The following is a 26,323-nucleotide window of genomic DNA, read 5'->3' as shown; positions in this document are numbered from 1 at the left end:
CCAATTAATGAAGCCCTGAAATGAAAAATACTAAGAACGATTTGGCTTCTTGTGTAAGAAGAAATAACACATAACATTTCAAAAAGTAATAAAAGACCAATCACCCCAAGAACTTCAGATAAAAAGTAAGATTCTAAAACAGGAGCTAGGTTTCTTTTTGCCATTGTAAACCATTTAACATATCTATGGATAGAAAAGTCTGAAAAAAACAAAAAACATTATTATATTTTGTGCCAATTATTGAGGTTTCAGGATTTTTTTATATTCTACATTAGCAAATAAAACCTTTTGAATATTTTTTATTGCTGAAATAATTCCTTTCGAATGCTGCAGGTGTTCTAGCCAAGGCTTTTCTTCTCTCTTACCGGTCAGAAATTATTAGAGAGACCAGATTGTTCGCACCATCAAAACCTTTCCATCCGAATGAATAAATCTTTGGAATTGCTTCGGCGTCAATGCAAACTGCATATTTGAACAACATTTTGTTTTCTTGAAACTACTCCAAGTAACTCCAACTTCACGTTGCACATAATGGTTTTACACAAAAGAAAGATGCATTTAATCTCAGTCATAAGAGCCTGGATTTGCCAGTGCTGTACTGCTGCCATTTGTGGGAAATGGCTTTGCATTATTGTATTTCTTTTCATCATCCTTACTTAGTGGCTGATCAGCTTCTGATAATGTGGTTACTTGATCTTACCCTGTGAAATTACAATCCGTTATCCAGTCAGGATGTGTTCTCTGAGGGGGGTTTAAAAAATGCTGTCAGTAATATACTCAGTTGAAATTAAGTGAGGACACGAAGTAAGCTTACACTGCTGCAAAGTACAGGGTATCAGCACCTGTCCTACATTAATCCACTCAGTCTTCTCTATTTAGTCCATGAAGTGGCACGATAGCTTGAAAATGCAACGAAATGCAGGGAAACTTGCTGTCTGTCCATGCTCTGAGGACTCTCATCAACGTAGGTGCTGCTTTGTTGCTTGCTTTGCTGCTGGGGTGCAGAGACTGGCAGGGAGCTCATCACACCACTGAGTTACAGAAGTCAAGCCAGTGGCTTTCCTTAAGGGAGCAACTGCACATTACAGTGCCCAAAGCCTGCTGTGAGACCCTGAAACGAAGTCAAACAGTTGGAAGTAAGTTTCTAACCTTTGATAACTGAGGTGCCTTTTTTTTTTTAGGTAGGCTGACAATGGAGTAAGGGAACATCGCACCAGTATTAAGACCAATGTATAGAAACACTTGTTGTCATTGAAAGGGCAAAGGCTGCTTCAGGAGATGCTAAAGGCTGTGGTGTAATGCTGTAGGGAACATACTGCCGGTAAAGGTCAGTGCAATTTTACTCGTAAGTATTTATTGAGCAAGCTTGGGTGACATTTCTTTATCTCCCCAGACTGCTTTCTAATCTTTGTCTCGAAGAAACTATTAGGGCAAAGCATATTGTCAGCACAAAACTCAAAACATGTACAGTGCTGAGTCCCCCATCTCTGACTGTCTGCTAAGTGCCAAGACCATACTTTGTTTTAAAAAAGCATCGTTGTTTTTAGACCATTAGAAGCCAAGTTCTCAAAACATTCCTGTTTGTTTCTAATTGCTACGCACTGACCCAAGTGAAAAAGAATAACAGAATGGATAAGTAAAAAAAAAACGATGGAGTATTTCACGGTCACATACTTCCAAATACCTAGTATTTTGGGGAAAAGACCCTGTCATGCCTCAAATAATGAATGAGTAACATCAGGAATATCAATATTTGCACTGATTTACTTGAATTACAAAAGAACTGAAAATCCTAAACTGCACAACTGTAGATGTTGATGTAGATGAATAGTTTCTTATTTATTGTCAATAACATTAAGAGATTGATCTAGCAGGTCACCTACAATAATTCCTTTGGGCCTCTTCATCACTTGGAGCATCTCCTTTGGCTTCTCCATTGCTGCAGCCCAACAGCTGTCTTTTACAATTTATACTGACTGCCATCAGATTTGAGCTCTGCATCACGCTCTGCATATTTTGGTAGAGAAGTAGGTGTGTGTTTGCGTGCGAGGGGCTGGGGGCGGAGGTTTCACTTTGTACTTCTTGCAGATAGGATTACCGTACCCGTCTGTTGGCTGTGCTTATTTCTCTCAGGTCTGTTGCGGATGTCTGTGGGGGATAAAATGAGTGCCGGGTTTGGATTTGATTTATATTGCGGATTTGCTAGTAGCTGATACCACACACATCAAAGTTTAAAGTCAGTTTTCAAAGCCAGAGTGGTAAAGCCAAGCCACTGGAGTGAGATTTTAAACAGGGAGCAAAACTCTGTTGCTGTGGTCGTGAGTCGTAAAAACCTCCTCCTCCTGCTGGGCTGGGACAGCACTGGAGATCTCCAGGCCCTGCTGGCAAGCTGGTCCCTGGGCTCTCCCTTCCCACAGCCTCTGAAGGATGCACTGTGAGCTGTGTGGCTTTTGGTTGTGTGATGTTTATGTTGTGCTGCTCACAGGGTCAGAAAGGTTGGCATCATCTGCTGCAGAGCCCCGCCAGTTTAGCTGAAGGGGAGGAACGTGGGGGTGTATCACTTTTGCCCCTCCCTAGCAATAAATCTAAGGTCTGGTTCAGACTTTAGAATTATTTAAAATAGCCTTAGGATTATTTTGTGTTAAAGAGTCAGTGCTACTGTGCTTTTCTTTCCTGTCCATTTCTTATTTGCTAAGAGATTTAGATTCAAAATAGAAAATTTAAGTACCAAGTGGTTGTAGCAGTACCACTGCAGAGCTTCTTCTAAGTGTCTTTGCATGTGTGTGTGCAGAATATTTTAAATTCAGTTTGGGGCTGCAAACGTAGGCACGTACAAGCAAAGAAGTCCCAGAGCTTCTTCGTGCAGGTTTTTCTTTTTTCTTCCCCACCCCCCAAGAATGCAGCCTTTAATTACATGAGAAAATGGCTCTTGGGAATAATGGTATCAAATTTCCTCTACAATACACTGCAATCTTAGATCTTTGTTTCTAACAGCCAGGCTTAAATGTGTAAATTCCTACTCTGCTTCAGAGGTGCATTCTAGTTGTTATTAATGTGATATGAGTAACAGAATCAAAGCGATGTTTAAAAGCATTATCTCCCAAAATAATTCAGTAAACCTATTCCTAAACTTGCAGCCAGATGAAGCCAGGAGCCAGACAAACAAATTATTGTTACTGTTTTTACAAATGTTTTTTCAAATGTTTTTTTCGCATCAGGTCCTTAAATCCCTCCTTGGACGGCTGAGCAAAAAGAGCCTGCACAACTACCTTCCTACCTAGCTCTGAGCACATCAAACTCGAGATGTGGAGCAGTTCTAATGAGATCAAGCACAGTACCAGGCCTATGGGCTGCACGGCTGCCAAATGAAGGTGGTGAGGCCATGGGGCACGATGTGGACCACCTGGACACAGCAGCTGGGATCTCCTTTAGAAGAGGTCTTGCTGCTTGTTTGCGACACAGTTGTTCTCAGCATCTCCTTCCCCAGCAAAAGGAGTGGCAGAATCTCTAAAAATGAGGAAATAAGGTGTGTATGTGTGACCCTGGGAATCTGCTTTAAGTGGCATGTACCTATAGTACCGAATACTTGGGTCTTTGGAGTCTGTGACTTGGGCACATTGTTCATTTCTTTGGCATCATGAAGCCAGTGGGAAGTGAATAACCTTGCTTCCACCAAGCATGCAGAGTGCACAAGATAACAAAGTGATGTGTGAGGGGCTGCTGACAAGCGCCTGGAGTGACAGAGATGGTCCTGTGCTGCTGACTTAACAGGCGACATTTTGCAGACCGAAAGGAGGTGATCAGTTCTGTGGGGAAGAAGGGGTACAAAACATGACCAAAGGTGAAAAGGTACTTTAGAGGCACCTTCAGAACCCATCTGAGATCTCATGAGATCCCTTTGTTCCAGGCTGTCTACAAAGGCACAGCTCAAGGGAGCATCACAAGAGAAGGAATATTGTCTGAGAAGGGGACAGCAGAGAAACAGCAGCTCCCTAACCACACAGGACAATCAGTGTCCTAAACAGAAACTAAATGCCAAGTCCTTGCCCCTGCCCAACACTTTGTGACCCATTTTGTCATGGCCTGCACAGCCTGACGCTTGTTTAAGACGCTGTATGAGAAGTATTGCAAAAAGCCAACTGCAGCTGTTGCTTGTGTTGTGAAAACATCAGCAGATCAGTAAACGAGAAATAATGGCCCTGCCGCATCTGGAAAAAAAAGTGCCTTTCAGAGGGATGGCTTAACAAAGTGCCTGCCCATCTGCAAAATGGCTCATGTCAGGCAACTGCCAAGTGAGGAGAGGAGGTAGAGCCACAGTATGAGAGTTACGCCCATCTGCGTGGCCCCTTGAAAATATCGGCCCCTTATATGGCAGGAAATTGTGCGCGAGTTGAAGCTGTCAGAGATGATATAATTCTTGCTGAGTGCTCTTTGACTCCTCTCAGAGTCCCAGAATGAAGCTGAGGTCAAGGAGTCAGGGTCTGTTGGCTACTAGCCCTACCAGAGCTTTCAGAAGCTGCTGTGCTAACAGCTCATACCTATGTAATGCTGATCAATAAATCTCACCATCGGGCTGATTGCTGGCCCCTCTGCACTGGGACTCTCTGTCTCCAGCATTGGGGTCTGAGGCAAGGTACATCTACTGCACTGAAAGTGAAGATGTGCCTTCTGTCCAGTAATTAATGTTTCCCTTCTGTGTGCACTTATACATAGAACAGGCTGAGTTACTTCACATCAAGCCAGGAAAACCAAGCCCATTGATGACATGCAAGCAAGTGCAGTACTTGGCACATCGATGGCAAAATACCCACTGCTTTTATGCACCTCTCTTTTAGAGCTTAGGTTAGCGGTGGTAACTCTATCCCTGGTTATTTTTGGTAGAGTAGCTCTCAGACACCTTATATGCAAGTTTTATATTTGCCTTCAGTCAGTCCCCACCCCACTCACTGTGTACAGGAACGGTGCTACAGTCTAACCCTAGATCCATAATTTAAAACAATGAAGAAAGGGCCAGTTATCTTCAGGGAAACCCTACTAGTTACTGTTAGCTAAGGACTTGGCTCTCTAAAGATTCTTTTTAATCAAAATATTAAAATTGCATATCATTAGCTTATATTGGATTTTTTTTTTTTTTTTTAGCATTTTCCTGGAGTTGATTCAAGTTCATGACATCTTCATTGGTCAGTAATAAAATTCTGACCATTTAAATGTCTGCAGGAAAACAAAAGGTTTTTTTTTTTTTCTCAGAAGAAGCAGCTCAGATGTTGTCATTTTAAATAACGTTATAAATATACCCACAGTAATGACTGCAACACCAATTCCTTATATGCACAGAAATTAGTCTTAATTATCGATATTGTTCTTTTTTGCTTTTCAATTGAAATAATTTTAGAGATATACTAATACCACAGAATCACAGAATCATCTAGGTTGGAAGAGACCTCCAATATTACAACTGACTGATTCATAGATTTTAAGGCTAAAAGGGGGTATTATATCAGTTTGTGTCATCACTTGTTCAGCAATTTATACCATTTCCTTATAGTAGTCGGTTGAAATAAGTGTATCTCACACTTCAGGACAATTTAGGACCTATGTGTTCTGTGATCTTACCTGTCTGTTTTTATTAAGGCCCTTACAGTCAGTCAATAATTTGTCATTCTCCACACTCTGACCAATTTGTACCAAAATTTTTGCAAATTTGCTCTGCTTGCTATATCAGATCTATCAGGGCTGTGGTTCCTTTCACACCTTTCATCTAGACTCAGAGACAGGCATACTTCTTTGATCACAATATAATGTACAAGTCTAATGACAACGTTTTCTTTAGATGCTGATTTGTTTTCCATAACTGGCAAAACACTGATTTCAGTATAGCCAAAATTTCATCCTTATTGATACTGGCTAACTGGTATTATACTTCTGCATCGCCATAATCAGCGCTTTCCACTAACAGAGTCAACAAAGGCATTTCAAAGGCTGCACAGCTGCATCAACAAGTAATAGGGCTTTTCTCAGACCTTAGCTACCCAAAAGTTTGCCATGTCATATGGACATGTAGCATCTGAGTTATCAGTTGGGGCCAGCCTATTTAGTCAGAACAACTGGCTAAAGAATCATAAATAAATTAGACTACTGCTTGGTGTTGCAATGCCCAGTCCTGTCACCACTGAACTCAAGCCTGCTCATGAGTTCAGCCCTTGATAATTTGCTGTTTCTTTCTCGTATGTCTTTTCCATATGTCTATATGTAGCACACAGATTTCATGTATGCAGGCGGATCCTCCAGCACTTAAGCACATTTATAAATTGCATGTAGTATGGATTATTCCTTGATGTAGTAACAACTACACTCATGCAAATGAAGGTAAGCATATGTGACAATTTTTCCAGGAGAGAAGCTTCAGCTGGGAAATGGCCTTCCCTGGGGAGGATCCCCTCACTCTCTTTTTTAATTTCTGCAAAAACTTACCAATTATTTTTTCAGTTATTTCAAAGGACTTCTTGTCATGTGCCGCTGGAAAAGACGTGGTGACCACTAAATTTTCTGCAATAGTAGAATCAAAGATAAGAGACTAGTTCTGATTCTACCCCCATCTCCCAGAGGGGGTGTAGTTGTGTAGTCCCCTTTATCTTGTTGAAGGTTTTTTCTCCACCTAATTAAAATTTCTTGGTGTCATGAACCTATACGATTTTTGTGATTGTAGTTTTCCTGAGGTTTTGCCATATAGAAATGTATTCATAACGTACTCTATGCTTGTCTGCAGAAATCTGTGGTGGCCTTCTAACACTGTAATCCTAGGCAGCTCAGGGAAATTTAGGGAGAATCTCAGGATGCAAAAGTGCTGCTATTTATCATTAAATCATATAAAAACCCCTAAAAGGAAAAATAAAGTTTAAACAAGACTTGGGAAAGCCCTTTCAGAGAATACATGTTGTTTTAATGAAATTCTTATTTATAACAATTAAGGCTATTTTTTTTTTCTGCAGACTTTCATTGTGAAAAGAACAAAAAAATAGAAAAATGATCAAAGCCCTGAATTAGTGTCTTTATGGTTATCATTTCCGTTACTTCAGCTGAGTTTCCCTGGTGGAGCTATGAGGAAACCTCTACACTATTCAGTAACAGCCAGTTCATGTACTAAATACAAACAGGTACAAAATGCTCTCAATATTTGCAGGCAACCCCAACGTTTTGCTGATCAGCTCCTTGCATTTTGTTATTTCAAGTGCTTGGGGCCTCCATGACAAAGAGGAAATATTTTCGGAATAGATGATTTCTGACAGTGCTTTACAGCTACATATTACGGGTGTGCATACACACACAATATATACATATATATATGTACACACATGCACATACCTATATGTATGCCTATCTGTGGGCACTTTTGAACAGCTGTCTCAGTTGATAACAGTGCAATTTGCTGCATTCATTTCTGATTTCTCCGGTGCTCTGGAATTTCAGGGTCAGACTTCTCACATTAGGGAATAAATATAATGTGTTGTTTCAAATGATGGTTTAAATAAAAAGGAAAAAAAAAAGCAGCAATACAGCACATCACAATAGTCGGTTAAATATAGACACGGATTACAGAGCCATTGTTTTCACTCCTGCTAAATAAGACAGTACTCTTAAAATGGAACGCCACTTGACCTTTCATGTCTCATCAGTCTGTGATTGTATTTAACTGATGCAGAGAGGAAACATTTTCCCCCTGGAACTGTCCCCTGTTGATATGACGGTCACTACTGCTGGGTCGCACAATGCTCAGAAGGCAGAAACTCGGTGCCCCCGAACACAAGAGGGATCCTGCAGCTCATGGAGGAACTCTGTCCATGTCCCACAATAACACACGCTCTTTTTTCAACTTTTCTCAGCTTGTGCTCTCTGCTGGCCATCTCAAATCACCACCAGTGCTCAAACATTCAAAAATTACTTACTTTGAAGTGGAAATCCTTGATGTGCAAAGCAAGAAGCAGATCTGCATTGTGGACAAGGTGAGTGTATTATTCCAGCATGCTGGGGATGTGCCTAGTACATGCAGTGCCACTTCAGGGATTCTGTTTTCTCTCTGCTGTGATCTTCTTCTGTAATGGAAACACTTTCATTCCTCCCTCTGGGAGATACTCAAAACTTCTGCTCAGTCACGATCCTTGTCTGTTTTCTTCTAGGATTTTTACAAATGAACCAACACTGATTTCTTTTAGACCAGACTGTGCTTTGGACTCAAAATATGTCCTTTGCATGTCTCTTAACGTCTTAACGCTTAAATTACACTGATGATTTCCGAGCATGATACTTAAATGTCTGCTTCAGAATAGATATTAAAATGTAATACATTTGCAAAGCTTAGCATTTCTGTAATGTTATGGGTTCTTGCTGTATTTTCTATTTTTAAACAAAGTGGCTTAGCTGAGTTTTTTTTTTTTTTAAATGATGTGAATCATTAAAGATATAAACTACATTCAAATTGTCTAAGCAGAATGAGATGACTGTGTAGGAAAGAACTTTACAGCACAGTAAACAGCAGTTGAAAACATACCTCGTATTTACATTACAGTTTTGATTCATTGTCCCTCAGCAGAAGAGCTGGCCTCTCGCATACCATTGAAAATGGGAATCCTAAGCTGTTTACATTGTACGAATTTTCTGTAACACAGTAGAATTTTGAGACTTACTGTTTTGCAAAAAGAAAAAATCCCTTATTCTCACTGGCAACAGCTGGAACTGGTGGATAAGTTTTACTTTCAATATTTAATTCAATGGCTTTGAAACACTCAGGGTGGAATACTACCAGATTTCTAGTGCTCCGTCACTTAAAGGGTGTTTTTGCAATGTGTGCCTAGTTAAAGGCAAATGTCTGATTTGTTCATTCTTAAAAGGCCAACAATTTTTTGAGTTCTTTGAATTTAGCTAAAGGGGCAACATGTGCAAAATGATCAAACAGCTCTGATGATTGTCAATAGCAGTTCTAATGATTGTCAATACCAGTTCTAATGACAGCATCTGTATTATTTGATTTACTGAGTAATATTTATACAAATATTAAAAAGGGCTGTCTAAACACTGTACTGAATGAGGCTTCGATCCATGAAAAGAGTGAGCATTTTTCTTATCTTAAACTTTTGTATAGTCTCATTAAAAATATATATACTAACAGAAACAGAATTAGGCCAAGAGTGACATTTCAGGAATCCTTCCATTATGCATGGAAGATCTGCAGTCTGTTTTAATTTTTATTCAGAATTTTATGAGCCTGAGCATTTTCTGCACCTTTCCCAAACATAGACTCTGCCTCTGTAGTGGTGGCAAAAAGAGTTATGAGTGGTGATTGCAAATTACTCTCCAGATGGAGGTAAAATACACACAGAGGAGCAATAGCAACTGTAAGCTGAAAGTGTCTGCTCAGGAAGCTACGTTCAATTTACATGGCCATGGCCAGCCCTTCTGGGCATGGACCTAATTTATGGATGGATTTATTTATTTATTTAGGCACAGTACCCAAGGGATGGGTACAAATATAGTGTAAGGCAGAGATTTCCAAGACTGCCTAAAGAATTTGTATTTTGAATGCTGATTCACCTGGATGTCTAAGTCCCTTAATTTGCTATAATAAACCCTTTCTAAGGCAACCCTGAAAGCAATGAAGTTGAGTTCCTTACTTCAGTGAATACTTGTTAGTACTGGTGAACCTCATTTCAGTTGATTATTAGAGCAATCAAGAGACCATTTCACTGGATTATGCATAATCTTCTGCTTAATTAAATACAACATTGATACAGACCCAACTTGACACTTCTAATGCCTCTTTTCTGTTTGTAAGATAATTATGATTAGCTTCATTTCTCAGGGTTGCATGTAATTAATTCTTCTCAGGATGTATAATAGGAGAGAATATGAGCCATATATTTTAAAATGTGTACATTTATGCTCTTATTGAATATTGTTAGTAGTTCAGAATATTATGATTTAGCAAATGTATTTGTAATATTCTCAGATCTGTCAGTCTCAGTCTGAAAGAAACAACTAAGTTAAGAAGACCCCTTTCTTTCTCCACCTAATGGAAACTCAGGCAGTGATTAGATGATTAATGAACTGATTAAATACCAGCCAATGCTTCCAGAGGTTTAGTTGCTACAAGACACTTGCATATTCATATGAATCCAGTTCAGAGTAGTAGAAACTCTGTAAAGTCTGCAAAGTGATGATACTTCTAACTGGTTTTGGTATTTAGAAAGAAAAGTTGTCTTGTGCTCAATGCAGTGTCAGGGATTTGGAAGAGGTGTGTTCAGCTGTGTGATCTCAAGCAATCAGTTGACATCAGAAGGCTTTGGATCAGGCATAAGTAACTGTGAATTAATTCTCCAGCTGTAAAATGAGAATAACATCATCTCCTTTGGCTTTCTTACCCACCTTACACTTTGGGGAAGGATCAGCCATGTAATATAATTGAGCTGAGTGGTTAGTCTAAAGTCCTGATTGTCTTGAAGACTGGCTTAAAGGCACAGAATAAATACATATTAGATTGGTTTTAAAGCGTGTAAGACACATTCACTTCATACTGCAGGCTTTTCCAGAGTCAGAAAAGCCAGAAAAAATATTGAAAGAAAGCAGTAGAAGAGGAAAGCCCAGATATTTTATCACATAGTCATCCCCTCCAGGAGCTGGGTCCTGAATACCTAATCCTGCAAAACCTGAAGTATTCACTGTCAATTCTTTCTGCACTTGTGTGCTTGTACATAAAATTATTTTTAAAACTAGCATTACTTTAATATTGTCAACCTGCTCTGGCAACTTGCTCTGCAATGGATGTAACATTATGCATATAGTTTGGTGCAGATGAGCTTTTCTGATGAGTTACTTAAAGAATTTAAATGAGAAACAAAAACAACATATTTTTCCCCAGATTTGCTCTTGGTACTGAAATGAATTCTGAGGTGAGATGTCATGGAGAAGAGGCTTCAAATTTTGGGGCTGTGGAGAGACGGGAGGAAACACAAACCTGTTTCAAATTTTTTTTTTCCCCAGTTATTCTTCAAAATGTACCCAAACTACTTCTGGCAGAGAGCAGGCACCGGCAGTGTGTAGACAGAAAGGGCTACCCTTGGGAGATGGAAAGAGGGCTCATGAAGATGTAGGAAAAGCTAATTTAAACCTGAGCTAACAGCTCCATCCATCTGTCCTTAAAAGTTAAATGCTCAGAGCAATTACCCTAGGACCAGACTCGTGAGCAAAAGGTATCTGCACACTTACGTGATCGCAGCAGTGGCACGGAAGGCACTGAGGTTTCAAGGGTGCACATGAGCAGCCTCCTGCACTGCACGCTGCCTGCGAAACAGCAGGAATCCAGGAGCATGGGTCCATTTCATTAACAGTCACAACTCTTCCTTCTGTCCCGCTCCTCAGGTAGCAGGCTTTCTCTTGATGAAATTCCCATCTGTCTGTAAAGAACAAGAGGGCGTGTATTTAGTGTTGATGAATATTTTTGTTTGAAATATTTTCAATGAAAACCAGTTTGCGTAAGGATTCTGGCTCCCATTTTTACTTCCAAAAGGTTAAGAAAACAACAGAGCATGAAAAATTCATGAAGTCCTAAAAATGAAAGAAAATAATTCTTTTTGCTGTATTTTTAAACAAATAATCCACATTTTTCATCGCCAGCCACAACTTATGAAAGATACATAGCTACTCAAAAACTGTTTTACTTGTACATTATTCCAAGAGCCTGAAGTAGGTTAGTTTTAAGGTTATCGATGTGCAGTGATTTGATTTATAAATTCTGTTAAGGCAACTTGTAACTGTTTCTGTTATAGCATTCATTGGATAATATTTTTTTCTTCAAATTAACTTGTAGTAAAATGTATTTTCCTTCAAATGTAGTGCAATGTAATTAATTTTGCATGAGTTGCTTTTAAGGCAGAAAGTGTTGCACAATATTGTTTTACAGAATAAATCACCTTTGGGGAAACCAGCAGAGAAATCTTTTTTCCCATCAAAAGTCTTGGAGCTCAGTAGTTTTGTGCTTCCCCATTTTGCCAACTAAGCTATAAGCGGAGATGCAAACTCAGGTTTTGTCAGCTGCACGGTGGCACTCCTTTCCAAAAAAAAACTTCTTAAGGCCTACAGAAGAGAACTTGCTTCCTAAGATGTGTAGGAAAGAGTCTCTTGTCTTGGTGTACTGCAGAGATTGTAGGGTAGATTCTTTCTCCACTGTTCCTTGCACTGGTCCTCCATGCATCCTGTGCTTTCTCCCACTGGAATCTCCTCTCCGCCACCTCAGGTACTTCCATATTTGATTTCTTTATATATTTCAAGCACAACACTGTCACCTCTTGCAATTTTGCCACAACCCACTTTTATTCATTTATTTATTTTTTAAGTCACCATCTCTTGCAATCATGGAAATCCCAAAATACTTTATTTAGATTTTTAGATACCTTTCACCTCTCTATTCTGACTACTGGACACCTGGAAAACTGAAAGTAAATAAAAAGAACTCATGATTTACTTCTATTTTTTTCTGTTTCATGATTCATAAATTCACAACTCAGATGGCAGACTTTGGAAAGCTGAGTTACTGGTAGGAAATGCTTGTGGTTAACAGTATATACTACAGGAGCAAACTGTCTGTGAGCATAGACTTGCCATGCAATGTCTGCAGTAAAAGTGATGTGAGCATTATCATTTTTCTTAAATTAAAGGATCTCTGTGTAGGGTCTGTCCCTTTTTTACACATTTTTGTTGCACCCAGCGTAATACAAGCCTATGCATCAATCCATCCACTTATATACACAACTTCTTGCTGTCAAATATAACACAGTATATAGAAACACGGGATGGTTTGAGTTGGAAGGGACCTTAAAGATAATCTAGTACCAAACCCCCTGGCCTTGAACGCTTTCAGGGATGGGGCATCCACAGCTTCTCTGGGCAACCTGTTCCACTCTCACCACCTTAAGAGTAAACAATTTCTTCCTAATATCTAATCTAAACCTACCCTGTTCTAGTTTAAAGCCATTACCCCTTGTCCTATCACTGCACCCCCTGACAAAGAGTCCCTCCCCAGCTTTCCTGTAGGCCCCCTTTAGGCACTGGAAGGCCACTGTAAGGTCTCCCCGGAGCCTTCTCTTCTCCAGGCTGAACAACCCCAACTCCCTCAGCCTGTCTTCATAGGAGAGATGCTCCAGCCCTCTGAGCATCCTCTTGGCTCTTCTGTGGACTCACCCCAACAGGTCCATGGCCTTGTGCTGAGTGCTGAACGCACGACTCATTTTGATTTCTTTGAAAAGGTTGTCTGTTTGTGCCTGAAGATGTTCACAATTTCTGTTTGTAAAGCACCTAAAATAATAGCACCCTTGTATCTGCACACTGCAGTTTAACAATAAAATGGAGTTTCTCTTGATTTACACTGGCATGACAACAAAATCAGATGCATGCAGCAATAATACCTTCAGTATCAGAAATCTCTTCTTCTCACCTGCAGGTTGCATCTCTGTCACAGAAAGTGGGCAGCCAAAAGAGCAGTCATCACCAGCTCTCTTTTGCATAGTCATATCTAGTAAATAAAAATAACTTCTCACATCATAACTTGGAGGCTATTCTTTACATACCACATTCATATAAGGGGAGCAAATGCAATTATGGAAGTATGCAATGCAACTCAGCAAAGAAACTCACTGCAGTACCAGGGCATTGCCTTTTACATCAGACTTTTCTCATTTGCTTCTTACTAGGGAAGAATAGTATTGAAGTCCTTTTCCACAAGCTAGATATTTAATTGCTTTGTATACTTTTTTTTTTTTAAATCTTGTAATTTTAATATTTATAAAATATCTCATAAATGTAATATTTTTTCTTGTGGGGAATGAGCTGAGCCTATGCATTTCCACAGCTGCCTCTTTTCATGGGCAGGATTTTTGAGATTATCATCTTTCTCATTCAAGCAGTCTTTCTTTACAGATACCCTGCTTCTGTCTGGGGTGTTTTTGGTGCCAGTGCTGCCCAAAAGAATTCAATAACCAGCTGTGTCAAAGGAGGGTGGCTTCCTCGAGAAGACCACATGTTGATACCAAGTCCCACAAATTAGGAATTCCCACAGCAATGCAGGTGAAGGAGCAGAGATGACAAACTGGCCGAATGCAGACTCATTGCTGTGTAAATCCTCTTTTTTATTTTCTTTTGGAAGGAGGCTTTTGTGGTGTCAGTGTCTTTTGCTGTATGTTTTCACCACATCCAGCTCAACAGGGAGCTGGTCCCTGCTGGTAGGCACTGCAAATAAATACATTACATTTACAAAGATGTTATAAAGTCTATGCATTTTCTTGCCCATAAGAATTGAATCTTATGCCTGCTCCTACTGTTGGAGGTGCTGGTAGTAGTATTTTCTTCCTCAGTTTTTAGTTAAACATATTCAAATTCTATTGAAGCAATGCATTACATTCATTTCTTCCCACTCTACTAGAAATTCACATTGTTTTTATGTCAATATAGCTACAGAGCTACAGAGAGCTTCACATGAAAAGAGGCAACTGGATATGTAAATTTCTGTTTGAAATTACCATTCTTATTTCAGTACAGCTTTTTAGATGTAATACCTGGAGAAATGGCCTTTGGTTTATCTAGAAGAGGGAGACTGAGGAAGGAAGAAGCTGGTAACTTCAGGGCATTTCACATTTGTAAAGGGACGGTTTAAAGAATTAGAGAAGCCACTAGAGAAGACTGATGCTTCAGATGATACTAATTTTCAAAGCTTAGGAGTGCCTTTAAATGACAGGTTTTATGCATCTCTTATTTTAATTATAAAAGTCTAAGCCTGGGTGTGGGGGGGGATAGAGTGAAATACAACAGATAATCCAAAAAAATTAAAGCTATATTCAAAGCTCAGTAAAAACAAGAGAATGAATTCTTGAGGCACCAACGGTGCTCCAGCTCTTCATGAACATTAGCCATTCTGGCAATGGAAAAAGCCAGCTATTCTACAAGAGCAGTGAATATTGCCAAAAGTACATCTGTAGAGACAGATTCCTAACCAGTGTGAAAATGTCCTCTTTCCCCACAAAGTTATGACATTTTACCCCAGCTGCACATTTGCCTTATTGCGTCAAAGGTAATTCACACATAATTGCAAATTATGAATGTACTGGAGCAATATAAGACCATAGGGAGCTGTAGGTGTTTTATTAGTCTAATAGTTAATCAGCACAGCCCATGATGGAAATTTAGGTGTATAATGTCATCTCATATAGGCATTATTGTAGCATTAAAATACTCCTGCCCATGATTCATCAGTCCATTAGAATACGCTTCAGGTTCTTTCTGAAATCTTAGTGCTGTGATTCTTCACAAAATACCCGAGCCATGCAGTAACAGATCTATAAGTATCTAACAGTATATATTAATGTTATTGCATACATGTCTACATTTAAACACTTCTGCGCTTTTAAAAGTCCTTAAAATGCAAACTCTCCTTTTTAAATACATACAGCTCCAGCACTACAGGAGAACAAATTTTGGTAGTCAGAGAACCTGTACTAGAGGTACAGCAAATATCTCTTCACAGCACTTGATACTGTGAAAAGTATTTCGATTTCGCATTGCCCTGATGATATCTAATTGTTCTTATAGATCACCTTCATTTCCCATTCTTTTCTGCTTCTCAGCTTCATACTTATCCTCATGGACCACGGGGGGCCGGCTGCCTCTCCATCTTTCTGTCTGATCTCACCAACATAACTTTGGACCTATTGGCCGAACATAAATACTCCTGAAAGAGAAGAAAATAGTTCAAAAGATTATTTAGCTCCTTCTTGCCTAACAAAAGCTGCTGGCTGGGTAGCACAGTGTTTCAGAGTGGGGAGGACAGGCAGAACCCAACCATCACCAATCATTTTGCCCAGTGGGAACATTAGAGGAGACAGGGAATAGGTACGGGTCAGCTGGAGAAGACTGGCAGGATCCTCACTTAGGAGAATATAAAGCTTCATGAGCCCTGCTACTTCTGGAACCACTTACCTTGCCAATATGTGTTCTGTGAATTTTCCTTTGAGTTGGTTAATCTTGTTCGCATGTTTGTTTTCATACAGTCCCCAGTATAGTTCATGACCATCCTGTGCTAAGTATTGGTTGAGTTTCTTAGGTGCATTGCTTGATTATATACATTAGCAGTCTGCATAGGTATAAAGAAGCAAGCACAAGCCTCTACAGCCATTTGATAGAAAAGAGAAGACAAATAGAGACAGATATCAAGATATCATATCATAGCTGAGCAGTATGCTTAATACTGGCAGTCAAAATCCAAACAAACCCTAAGCCCCACCTTTTTCCTGAGAAGAGCAAGAACTGGTCAAAATTGGTGTTTTTTTTTTTTTTTTAAGTGCATATCACAGATGTTGTTTTCTTTGCAAATTACAGTGAAAACAAATGGATCTTGAATTTTTCAATGAGAGAATTTGTGAGAGAAAGATGGCATTACAAATTAATTTTGGGATATTTCAATCTGTCATGACACAATAAATATTTCAAGTGCAATTTGTTTTACAATTTAATAGTGCATTCATTTATTTGAATGTTATTTCCTATCAGGTGATTTTCCATAGTTTTAGAGGGTGTTATATTATTTTACACTATCATGATTGATGTGTCATAAAATAATGCAAAAGTAATGAAAGTTCTGTACAGATGAGAAATAAAAAGGATTGAAAATAACACAGTGAGATGAATTTTCAGCATATTCCTGAAACAGGATTTAAAAAGAAAAAAACAACAACACAAACATTTTCTTTTTCATTTTAAAAATTTGAAGTCAATATAAATTTACACATCCAAAGTTTTGCCAGAACAATTCAATTTTCCTAGTTGAAAAGTGTTGTGACAGAACTTTTCTGACTAGTTCTGTTGTTGAGCTCTCAAGGTGAGTACAGGAACTTTACTCAATTCTTTTTAACAAAAGGTTAGAAGGCATGGAGGCATGCCAATGCTGGTCAGATTTGCTCAGAAATAGTTGGACGTGATGAACTCTGTAAATTGAGGGATGGCCTGCAAGCCCTCTATCTGCTAATAGATTGCTTTTTCTTTACTTCCTCACTCATTTTAGTAGAGGGAGAAAAAGCTCTTACCTGTGTATTACACTTTTTTTTTTTTAAAGGGAGAGGATTTATTTATTTATTTTAAGAATCCAGCTAGCCCTATAAAAACAATATAACATGTTCAGAGACAAACGTGGCTAGTGTAAATTGACATGACTGCACCTAATAAGCATGCAGTTATGTGCATTCATAGATATTTTGACCTGTGGTCATTGGGAATGTTAGTCAGTTGGATTATCTCATATGCCAGAGTTCAGGTGACAACATAATCTCCAGGAGACTGCTAAGCAATATAGCTGTAATAGGCTTGGGCTAAACCATGGTTCTGAATCTCTCCAGTTTGTGGAAATACCGGTTTGAGATCAGAGCTGGCTCTTTAGTATAGAGTTTTCACTCCAATCTATTGAATAAAATACTGCATTTCATGTAACTCCTTTGTGTAGTTGCTCACAGCACTTCCCTATATGTAGTTACTTGTCTAAATGTGGTAGGTATTTATATCCCTTTGGACATGACCAGCTGGTTCACCAGGCTAACAAAAGAGCCCATTGTGTGACACGCTGAGGGAGGTTTTCACACTACCCATTTTTAATACTGTCCATGAAATTTAACAACAGGAAAAAGTAATCATATTTAGAAGCCGAACTCACAAAACACGGAGATCAATTAGAAGGGGTGTTTTCCTGATTAACTTTCTGTGAATGGCTGCAGATTTATAATAATACAGCATGTTCCCCAAGCAAGGACAGGGTGTCAGAGCAGTAACGATGAAGTATTTGTTGACTGCTGAATTTGAAAATGACCTGGCTTTTCCACTGGCTTGGTTATCTGTTTTGGAATCAAATCCTCAGCTACAATAAGCTGGTGTGACCCTTTTGAACAAATTTACCTGGCTGCAGAGGGGGCTGTCTGCTGTTAATGAGTAGCTAGAGTCGCAGAATTTCTGAATTTCTGCAGTCACGGAAGATGCCTGTTGGAAAGCAGGTGGCTCAGCAGTGCAGTCAGACTGGCATGTCACAAAGAGGAAAAAACATTCAAAAGGAAATGTTGAATGAAGGACCACTTGTTTGCTAAAACTGTATTATTCAAATTCTTATTGATATTCTTCTAACCTGTAACTGCTGAAATAATTCCTTAGTATGAGAACTGTGATGCAATTACAGACAGATAACCACATTAAGTAATTCCTTGACTTACAAATGTGAAAGAGGTATGAAAGTGGAAAGCTATCTGATTAGCCTGCGCTCACAAAAGGCAGTTTCAAATTCCCATAATATCTTCCACTTGGAGCTCTTCCTTCAGTCATAGCTTAAGTTTCTAATGCAGTATTTTAAATCTTAAAAAGAAATGTGATGCTTTGTGCATTGCTGCATAGAGGAAGGACAGAAATGGAAAAGATGACCCAGAAGATCCTTTCATTCCTGAATTCCTAAAATACTAAAAGTTGCCTTGAGCGGAAAAGTTAAAATATTTTTGCTATGAAGATATAGAGAAAACAGGATATGAGGTTTTAAACTCATCCTTTTCTGAATGAAAATTGTAATGAATGCAATCCATACCCTTGAAATCTGCATTTTTATTTTCTTGGTGAAGAAAAAGTAGTCTTGAACCTTAATTACAATGACAACATGTTAGGAAGCTATACTTGAAGCCTGGTGTTATACTACAAGTTAAGAAGTTGGGGGCAAAACTGGCTTGACCATCAAACATAGAAGATATATGCTGACTAAGAGGTGCTTTTATAATGAAATTCATCTTGTTTTAAATAAACCAAGGGTAGGCTTTCCCTCTGTTTTCCCTTTGCATATTTGAAAAGTGCTGAATTAGAGGAAAAGGAAGGTTATAGCACTTTCATAAATAATTTAAAAGGATAAAAGAAGAATAGGACTAATAATTACAGTGAAATGTTTCAGGGTGTTTTATTCAGAGAGCACAATGGGTAATAAGAGCAGATGCTGTTCCAGTCCGTGCAGTTCTTTAGTTTGTATTGATGTACAATGAAAAGAACAAAAGATAATTAAGGGTCTACCAAGAGGACACTCTTAGTAGTGAGCTGATGTCTCAGCATCCATCTTCACGTTGATCAATATTAGAATCTATAGCTTCGCCCATTGTTTTATGAGGTCTTTAAGAAAAAGGACACAGAATTATCAAGATCATAAAAAAATGTATTTCATTCTTTTGTGTCTCTAGCCTCATTATTCTGCCTGAGAAAAGGCACTGCAATTCCTCTGTGTCACAGCCCATTCTGAAGAAGGAAGGTATTTGTGTTATTTTTCTACTTGTGGTCTGTGCAGCTTGCCTCGAGTGAAGAGAACAGCCCTTGTCCAAGCCAGCTGGCCGACAACACAGATGTCCTCCTGCCCTCTTGGCTGAATGCGTGCTCCAGGCCTTCCCTGGGCACACGCAGCCGGTACAGCGTGGTGCCACCCAGAGCCATGACCAGGCCATGACTGCCCAACCAGCCAGCTGGAGCTGGCACCACTGAAGCCAGACCTCGCCTCCGGCAGCTTGGATGTATTTACACGCAGCAGTGCTCTTGCTAATGAGCTCTACATTGCTCATAGATGTAGTAAGGGAGCGCCGTCCCCCTCAGCTATAGTTGTTCCAGCACCAGCTCTGGATGTGGGGGGAAGTGGTGTCTGGTGCGCACACCATGCCCTGTGGATATTCTCACTGCAGCAGGCCGCTGTAAGCACAGATGCTGTCAGGCAAGGGCAACTTTTGAACACCCAAGGCTTTTAACTTTCCCTTGGGTTATCGAGATGATCAGCTCTCCAGAGCACTGGTTAGCCTTTACTGTTCTTTACCAGAAACCAATATGGCTGATTATCTGTGGAAGGCAGGCCCCATGGTAATGCAGCTTACTCTGTTTAGGGAGCCAGATGACCCTTTCTCACACTAGAGAAGACCAGTCCCTTCCTTGAGCTGTTAATGACAGCTCTGAAAACCTCCAAGCCTGTACCATGCTAGGACATCTGACAAAGTTTGGTCTGCAGCCTTGTGAACTCTGTAGTTGTTCCTAGCTAAGAGCACTTGAATCCCTATCTGACAGATTTAGGGCTCCAGACTTCACGGGTGTGAAATTATGAGATGTAAGAAAGCAATTTCAGATATTTTTAGAGGTTTTGAAAACAGACAAATAAAAACAAAAAAAAACCCTTCCTCTCCTGTTCAAGTCCAAAGCAGTTGTACACCTCACAAAAAATGCACATGCAGACTATGTGAAGATGTGCTGTTCTACTGCAAGTTGTGTGGCATGAGTGCAAATATGGACTTCTCTAGTGCCCAGTAAATCCCTCTTTAACTTTGGAAAAGAAAGCACTCTCATCTAAACTCAAAGAAAGAGACAGCAAAAATCTGAGCATTGCATACCACTTTAGCACAGGTATCAATACAGAGCTTTAGATCACTGAAATTCGTAACGTGCTATCTGCCTGTTCATATTGTCAATGGAAGAATGTTGTCTTGCTCCTAAGCATTAATGGCATATATATCAGATATTTGCATTGGCTGTCAAATTACATAAGTGCAAAACTTCTTATTTGGTGTTGATTTCTAGCTTTTTTAGCCAGCAGCTAGACTTGAGGCTACAGTGCCTAAAATTTCTGGGGAAGGCAGCTTTCTGCCATCTGCTGTCTGGCTGCAGCCATGAAGTCTCTCGTTAGAGCCAAAATGGATCCCCGTGGTTAAGATGCAGTTCAATTTATATTCCCCAGAAAAGAAAAAAAATCCCTTATAGTTCCAGAAGGTGGTGACATTTGCTTCAGCGGTGAAAATCAAGTGCCTAAATGGGGCCTACAGGAAAACTGGGAGGGATTCTGTACCAGGGAATGTAGCGATAGGACAAAGAGTAATGGCTTTAAACTGAAAGAGGGTAGATTTAGGTTAGGTATAAGGAAAAATGTCTTTACCATGAGGGTGCTGAGGCACCGGCACAGGCTGCCCGGAGAAGCTGTGGCTGCCCTATCCCTGGAAGTGTTCAAGGCCAGGCTGGATGGGGCTTTGGGCAGCCTGGTCTGGGGGGAGGTGGCAGGGCGGTGGAACCGGAGGAGCTTTAAGGTCCCTCCCAACCCAAACCATTCTGTGATTCTATGATCCTCAGACACTTTGAACAAAGTGTGTTACGAAACTAATAAGCATAACAAAATAGAGCCTAAAAGACCTCTAGACTGCCACCAAACACTGTGACACCTGAATTGCTTCAGTGCACAGGAACAACGTGTGGAACCAGAACAATTTCAAGCAGAAAGAACAGAACCTGCCACCTTTGCTACTGGCCCCTGAAAAAAACTGCTAAGAGCCAGGTCCTAGCATGCTTGAACCTAACCTTAAAGCTAATCCTTGAAGTTGTCCCGTTGGTTTGATCTTGGGGGCAGTCACTGTCTCAGCAGGGCCAGCAGCTTTCCCTCTTGCCCTTGGTATTTTACTCTTCTATTGAATAAGCAAAGGTGGCCCAGGTAATACATAAATCAAATGTGAACAATCCTTAATACTAACGTATCAACATGTGAGAGAGGAATTTATTAATTTTCTTTGTTATTGCCTAAAGAACTTGCAGACAAATTGAATCATGTCTTCATTAGAGGAGGGAAAAAGCGACCTCAGTTTGAGAAGGTAGAGAAATTAATCTGCTTGCATTTTGTTTTCTCTTTCAGGTACCTCCATCATCCACTCTTCTTGATGTGAAACACAAATTTCACAAAGCATGTAAGTACTTCGGCTAGCAGGCTGGAGACATGGTTAGAAGCCTTTCAGCATGGAGAAGTAGTCAAATTTATTTTTCATGAAATCTCACACAAAAGCTGAGGCTGGCTTGACAGCTCCAGTGCTAAAGGAGAGCAGTATTCGGAGTAAGGTTCTCCTGTAGCTATCACAGACATGAGAGGCTGGAAGGAGAGGACTGCATAATTCATCACTGCTTGCCCATAAGGGGCAATACTTTTTTATCCCGTTTTTAACATTACAGTGTCAATTCAAGACCTCAGCTGCATTTGCTCTCTCAATGTTATATTAGATAAGCTTCGATAACATTAGATTGCTTCAAGCTGGCTATAAATAGACCGTGTGGACCAAATAGTTACTGTAGCAGGGAGCTCAAGCAGAGTGATTAAATGATTTATCTGGGATCATGGAGGCAATCTGGCAGAGTTCTCAACTGACTCAGCACTGTCCAGTTCCTTAATGGTCAGGGCAACCTCCCTTTCTTCTTGCTTTTTTTGTTTTTCACATCCATGAGGAGAAAATAGTATAGGGGAGGGTAATTTTTGGCACATATGCACAGCAGATGTGGACCTTGTACATGAGACGAGCAATCATACTTGAAGATCCCTCTTTTCTTGCTGTCAGAGAACAGAACAGTTTTGTTGGATGCTTCTCTTCTGTCACCTCCTAGTCACAGGCATCCTGCTCTCACTGGGGGTGTTGGATGGAAAGGAGAGAGAAAGAACAAGACAAACAGCTGTGTGCCAAGGTTTGATGGCATTTTCATTTATCCTTTATGAATTGCTGTATCAGTATTTTGAGGAGTGGGGCTAAATGTACCTGAAAGCTACGAGATAATGTATATGTATATATGGTATGCCTTGAGTTCTGAAATGCTGTAACCGATGTTTGTAGAGAGCCCAGTTTTGCGACCTTGCTTCTAGACTGGGAAATGTTTCTTCTACTCCTGCCCATGGAAGGGAAGTTGCTATTTGTGACCATTACTTGTAGCCTTGAGTGTCACGCACATGGGATATGCAGGTCTATGCAAGGCCTCTTAAATTGAACTGGGGTATTTAGTTGAGTAGAAAAAAGATGCAACAAGAACTGAGGGTTGGAAATGAAGACCACACAAACTCAAATTAGGAATAAGGCATTTGATTCCAAGATTCAGGATGGTTTACTGTTGGAGTAAGAGTTCTAGATGATGGACTTTTCATTATTTTTACCAAAAAAAAAAAAAAGTCTATGCCACTAAAGACTAGATGCCTTTTGCAAAGAAATGCTTTAGTCAGATGCTAATATCAAGTTCAGAGTAGGATAAGTGGAAGAAGCATTATACTTCTCTGTCCTTAGAATTTTATAAAACACCGAAGCCTAAGGCTTCTGTGACTGCACAAAGGTTCAGTTAATGAAGCAAAAGGCTGTTGACACGACTGCTCCAAAACCACTTGTTTTCAACCCCTGTAAGAGCCTGCAATATGCAAAAATCTAAAAGTCTGAAAACTCAGCACCTAAATATGTGAAGACTGAGTGCCTAAGATTTAATATTTCAATAAGGATATGTCCTCCCACCTCTTTGTGAAATGCAGTGCTTTTCTGCTCAGGCTCTCTTAAATCATTTGAGACTGGATTTATATTGATGCAGCTTAAATCAGCTGAAGATCACTGGCACAGAGGCTTACGACAATTTAATTGTAATAAGGTTTTTAATTAATTTGGGATAAAATAGTGCAAGTTTGTGTATCAGCCATTTTATTGGCATCTGTTTTCATATTTAGAGGTACCTTACTCCTCAAATACATCCAGTGATTAAGTGGAGCTGTGTATGAAGGAAGACATTAAGTAATACAACAAAGCATGACACACACCATGAACTGAACCTCTGAAAGGCTGGCATGTGCCTTCAAAGTTTTTCCAGTCCCCAGTTTCTTAGTTCTCAGGAGTACACTGTGTCAATGTCCTGTGTCATTTCTTCCCATTCCAGCTCATTGCTTTGATCTGTCTCTTCCAGCTCAGCCTGGATGTTGCTGTCACATGAGGTTCCCCCTTCCTCCTCCTCTGGCAAAGAACAAACCTTCCTTTTTTTTCTCTTTGTGTAGTTTGGAGGATGACAGCTTACAGAATTTATATTACAGTTCTTTTAGGCAAGAGCTGAGAAGCAGCTGAAGCTGATCTGTGGATGCCTTTGGTTAGTGTGCTATTTGTGCTAGTTCATGCATTCATTTCTGTCATTTCATGTGTGCCAGACTCACATGTTCCCTATAATCTCTTGCTAAAACACTCCTACGCACACACCCTTACAGTCTCCCTGTCCTCATGCATTCTCCTTTGATCACCCATGCAATTAAGCTTTCTCCTCAGCTGGTATCTTGTCAGCCCTTCAGTGAGTGAGAAGAACCCCTGTGCAGCAATTTCACAAGCATCAACTCTGTCACTGATCAGTTTTTGCTGCCTGATTCAAGAAAAGAGGAAAAAAGACTGAATTATGAATTGCAGCAGGAGACTGCTAATCATTAAAATAAAAGAAATGGGATGCAAGTGGCACATAACATGTTACCGTTCAGTAGTTTCTAAGTCAGTCAAACATTAGTTTGGATCTGTGTTTATATGAAAGAATATGGACTCAGAAATCCAGGAACAAATACTGAAATATTCTATGGCTCTCAATTCAGCAAAAGTCTCCTTGTGGAAACAACACCAGCAAAGGCTAACACCGTGTTTTCTGCGGCACTGAGTTCAGTGGGGCAATCGCTGGGGATTCAGAGATCTATGAGCTTTTAGTGGAGGTACCACCTAAGATAAACTGCCATTTCATGGGAAACAAGAGTCTTTCTCCAGACGGAAGAGCACAGTTTTGGATCAGCCCCTGGCCGCTGTAGCCACCGTCTGTGGCAGGGACTGGCAGCGCTGGGATCAGCAGGGAACTGCAGATTGCCTGTCGCAGAGCTCCAGCCCTGGCTCTGTAGGGGCTTTCTGTAGCAGATGTTAGATCCAGGCTGCCATGCTTAATAGGAAACATCACACCTGCCCACCATGAACCCATCTAATCCTTTCTAAACCTACTTACAGTTCTGACCTTAGCAAAATCCTCTGGGAAGGAGTTCCACGATACGTGCTTTGCGGACAAAACCACGCTGTTCACGGTGGCATCATACAAATGCCTACACTTCTGTTGCTTGTTTTCTGCCTGAAATTGGGTGGCAGCTGAGTGCCTGGGTGTTACTGACCTTCACGCTGTACCATCTAAGGCACGGTCACAGAAGCCTCAATCAAATTGGTGCTGTGCTGTAGGTGAATTTACTGCTCTTTTCCTCGTTCCTTTGGCTGGCTGGCAGAGGTAAAACCACACGAGTAACTTAGTCTACCAGAAGGAATCCTCTTGTCCCATTTTTTCAGTTGCTTATAATGAGTCAGGTACCTGGCATTTCCCCTATCTATAAGGATGATGTTTTCAATGGGGAAAGAAATACCTTGTAGACTAAACTTTGCAAGCTCTTGTCCTTGGCAATAACTCTTCACCTTTAATTTATTTTTATCTTTGCAAGATGTATTGGGCTGGTGGAGGAGGAAATCTTACAGATAGAAAATGAAAAACTGTAATAATAATGCTAATCCAAGTATCACATAACTAAAATAAAATACGTCTAGAACAGGTAGTATAGTGGAGTCGGTGATCATTAAATATTTTCAAGGTTACTGCACACAAAAGTTTCTGGAAAAGCTCTTGAAAATGGAGGAAGAACAGAAAGGAAATAAGAGCTCAGCAATAATCTAAAAAACTCTTGGATACAGCATCCTGCACAGGGAGGTAGCACAACTGTACCTACTCTCTGAAGTCAGAAGAGCGAGTTTAGGGAGGCCAGAAACTGCCCCTAAGGCAGGATCAGCAGGCAAATAGGGAAGGGCAGATGGGAAGAAGCCTGGCAATGGATGGAAGGAAAAAGGGAAGCTGAATGGAATGAAAATAACACATGCAGAGCATCCCAGCCTGCAGAGGGGAATGAAGTACTCAAGGAAAAAGGAACACAGCTTCCAGCTTTCCCAATAAGATATTAACTCGTAATCATTCAGCTCCAAAACCGCAGGCCTCCCTCTCCAAGTTAGCAAATGTTACATAGAGTATATAAAAAAAGCAATGTTAATCAAAGTAAATCATTAAGAAAGAAATTGTCAGTAGGTGGCACTCAAGAATAGACATCATAATTTCTGGACACTTTGAAACTTCAGTGGTCTGTGGTACAGTCTTACAACCGCTTCTTGCAGGTATTTCTATAGAGATCCTGAAACCTACATCCCCTGGAAAATGACTGAAATATTTTTGCTTTGCTTTCCTCTAGAGAGAGGGCAAGGAGAAAAACAGTGCAATTCCTATCTCATGCTGATTGGTCTTTATAGCCCAATGCAAGGAGACACCTTACCATCCCAGAGGACAAACGTAAGCAGAAAGACCATAGCACACACTCCTTTTCCAGTGGTGTGGGAGGCTTGTGCACCGTCTCCCTCCTTCCCTTCTCAAAATGACCTGTGGC

The 26,323-nt window shown here is 40.2% G+C and overlaps 2 protein-coding genes across 16 annotated transcripts in view; one reads left to right on the top strand and one right to left on the bottom strand.

Moving 5' to 3' along the window:
* Nucleotides 1–26,323, bottom strand: part of LOC308195061 (uncharacterized protein) — a 535,750-nt gene that overhangs the window by 8,750 nt on the left and 500,677 nt on the right. For all 12 annotated transcript variants that reach the window (XM_080591884.1, XM_080591886.1, XM_080591888.1 and 9 more), the window contains 2 exons: nucleotides 13,481–13,558; nucleotides 11,257–11,444 (listed from right to left, as the gene is read on the bottom strand). In XM_080591884.1, coding sequence (XP_080448010.1) covers nucleotides 11,257–11,444; nucleotides 13,481–13,558 — 266 coding nt within the window. The remainder of the gene's footprint in view (nucleotides 1–11,256; nucleotides 11,445–13,480; nucleotides 13,559–26,323) is intronic.
* TECRL (trans-2,3-enoyl-CoA reductase like) overlaps nucleotides 1,122–26,323 on the top strand; it is a 67,921-nt gene continuing 42,719 nt past the window's right edge. For 3 of the 4 annotated variants that reach the window (XM_080591877.1, XM_080591878.1, XM_080591875.1), the window contains exons 1-2: nucleotides 2,145–8,000; nucleotides 21,746–21,797. In XM_080591877.1, the coding sequence (XP_080448003.1) occupies nucleotides 7,767–8,000; nucleotides 21,746–21,797 (286 nt within the window). In that variant the 5' untranslated portion in view covers nucleotides 2,145–7,766. Of the gene's footprint in view, nucleotides 1,328–2,144; nucleotides 8,001–21,745; nucleotides 21,798–26,323 lie in introns of those variants that run through there. The other variant, XM_080591876.1, reaches the window with a different exon arrangement.

The sequence above is a fragment of the Anser brachyrhynchus genome (genome assembly GCF_964034855.1).
Source record: "Anser brachyrhynchus genome assembly, chromosome: 4".
NCBI lineage: Eukaryota > Metazoa > Chordata > Aves > Anseriformes > Anatidae > Anser > Anser brachyrhynchus.
The sequence above is the reverse complement of the archived record's forward strand: the minus strand, read 5'-3'. Positions and strand labels throughout refer to the sequence as shown.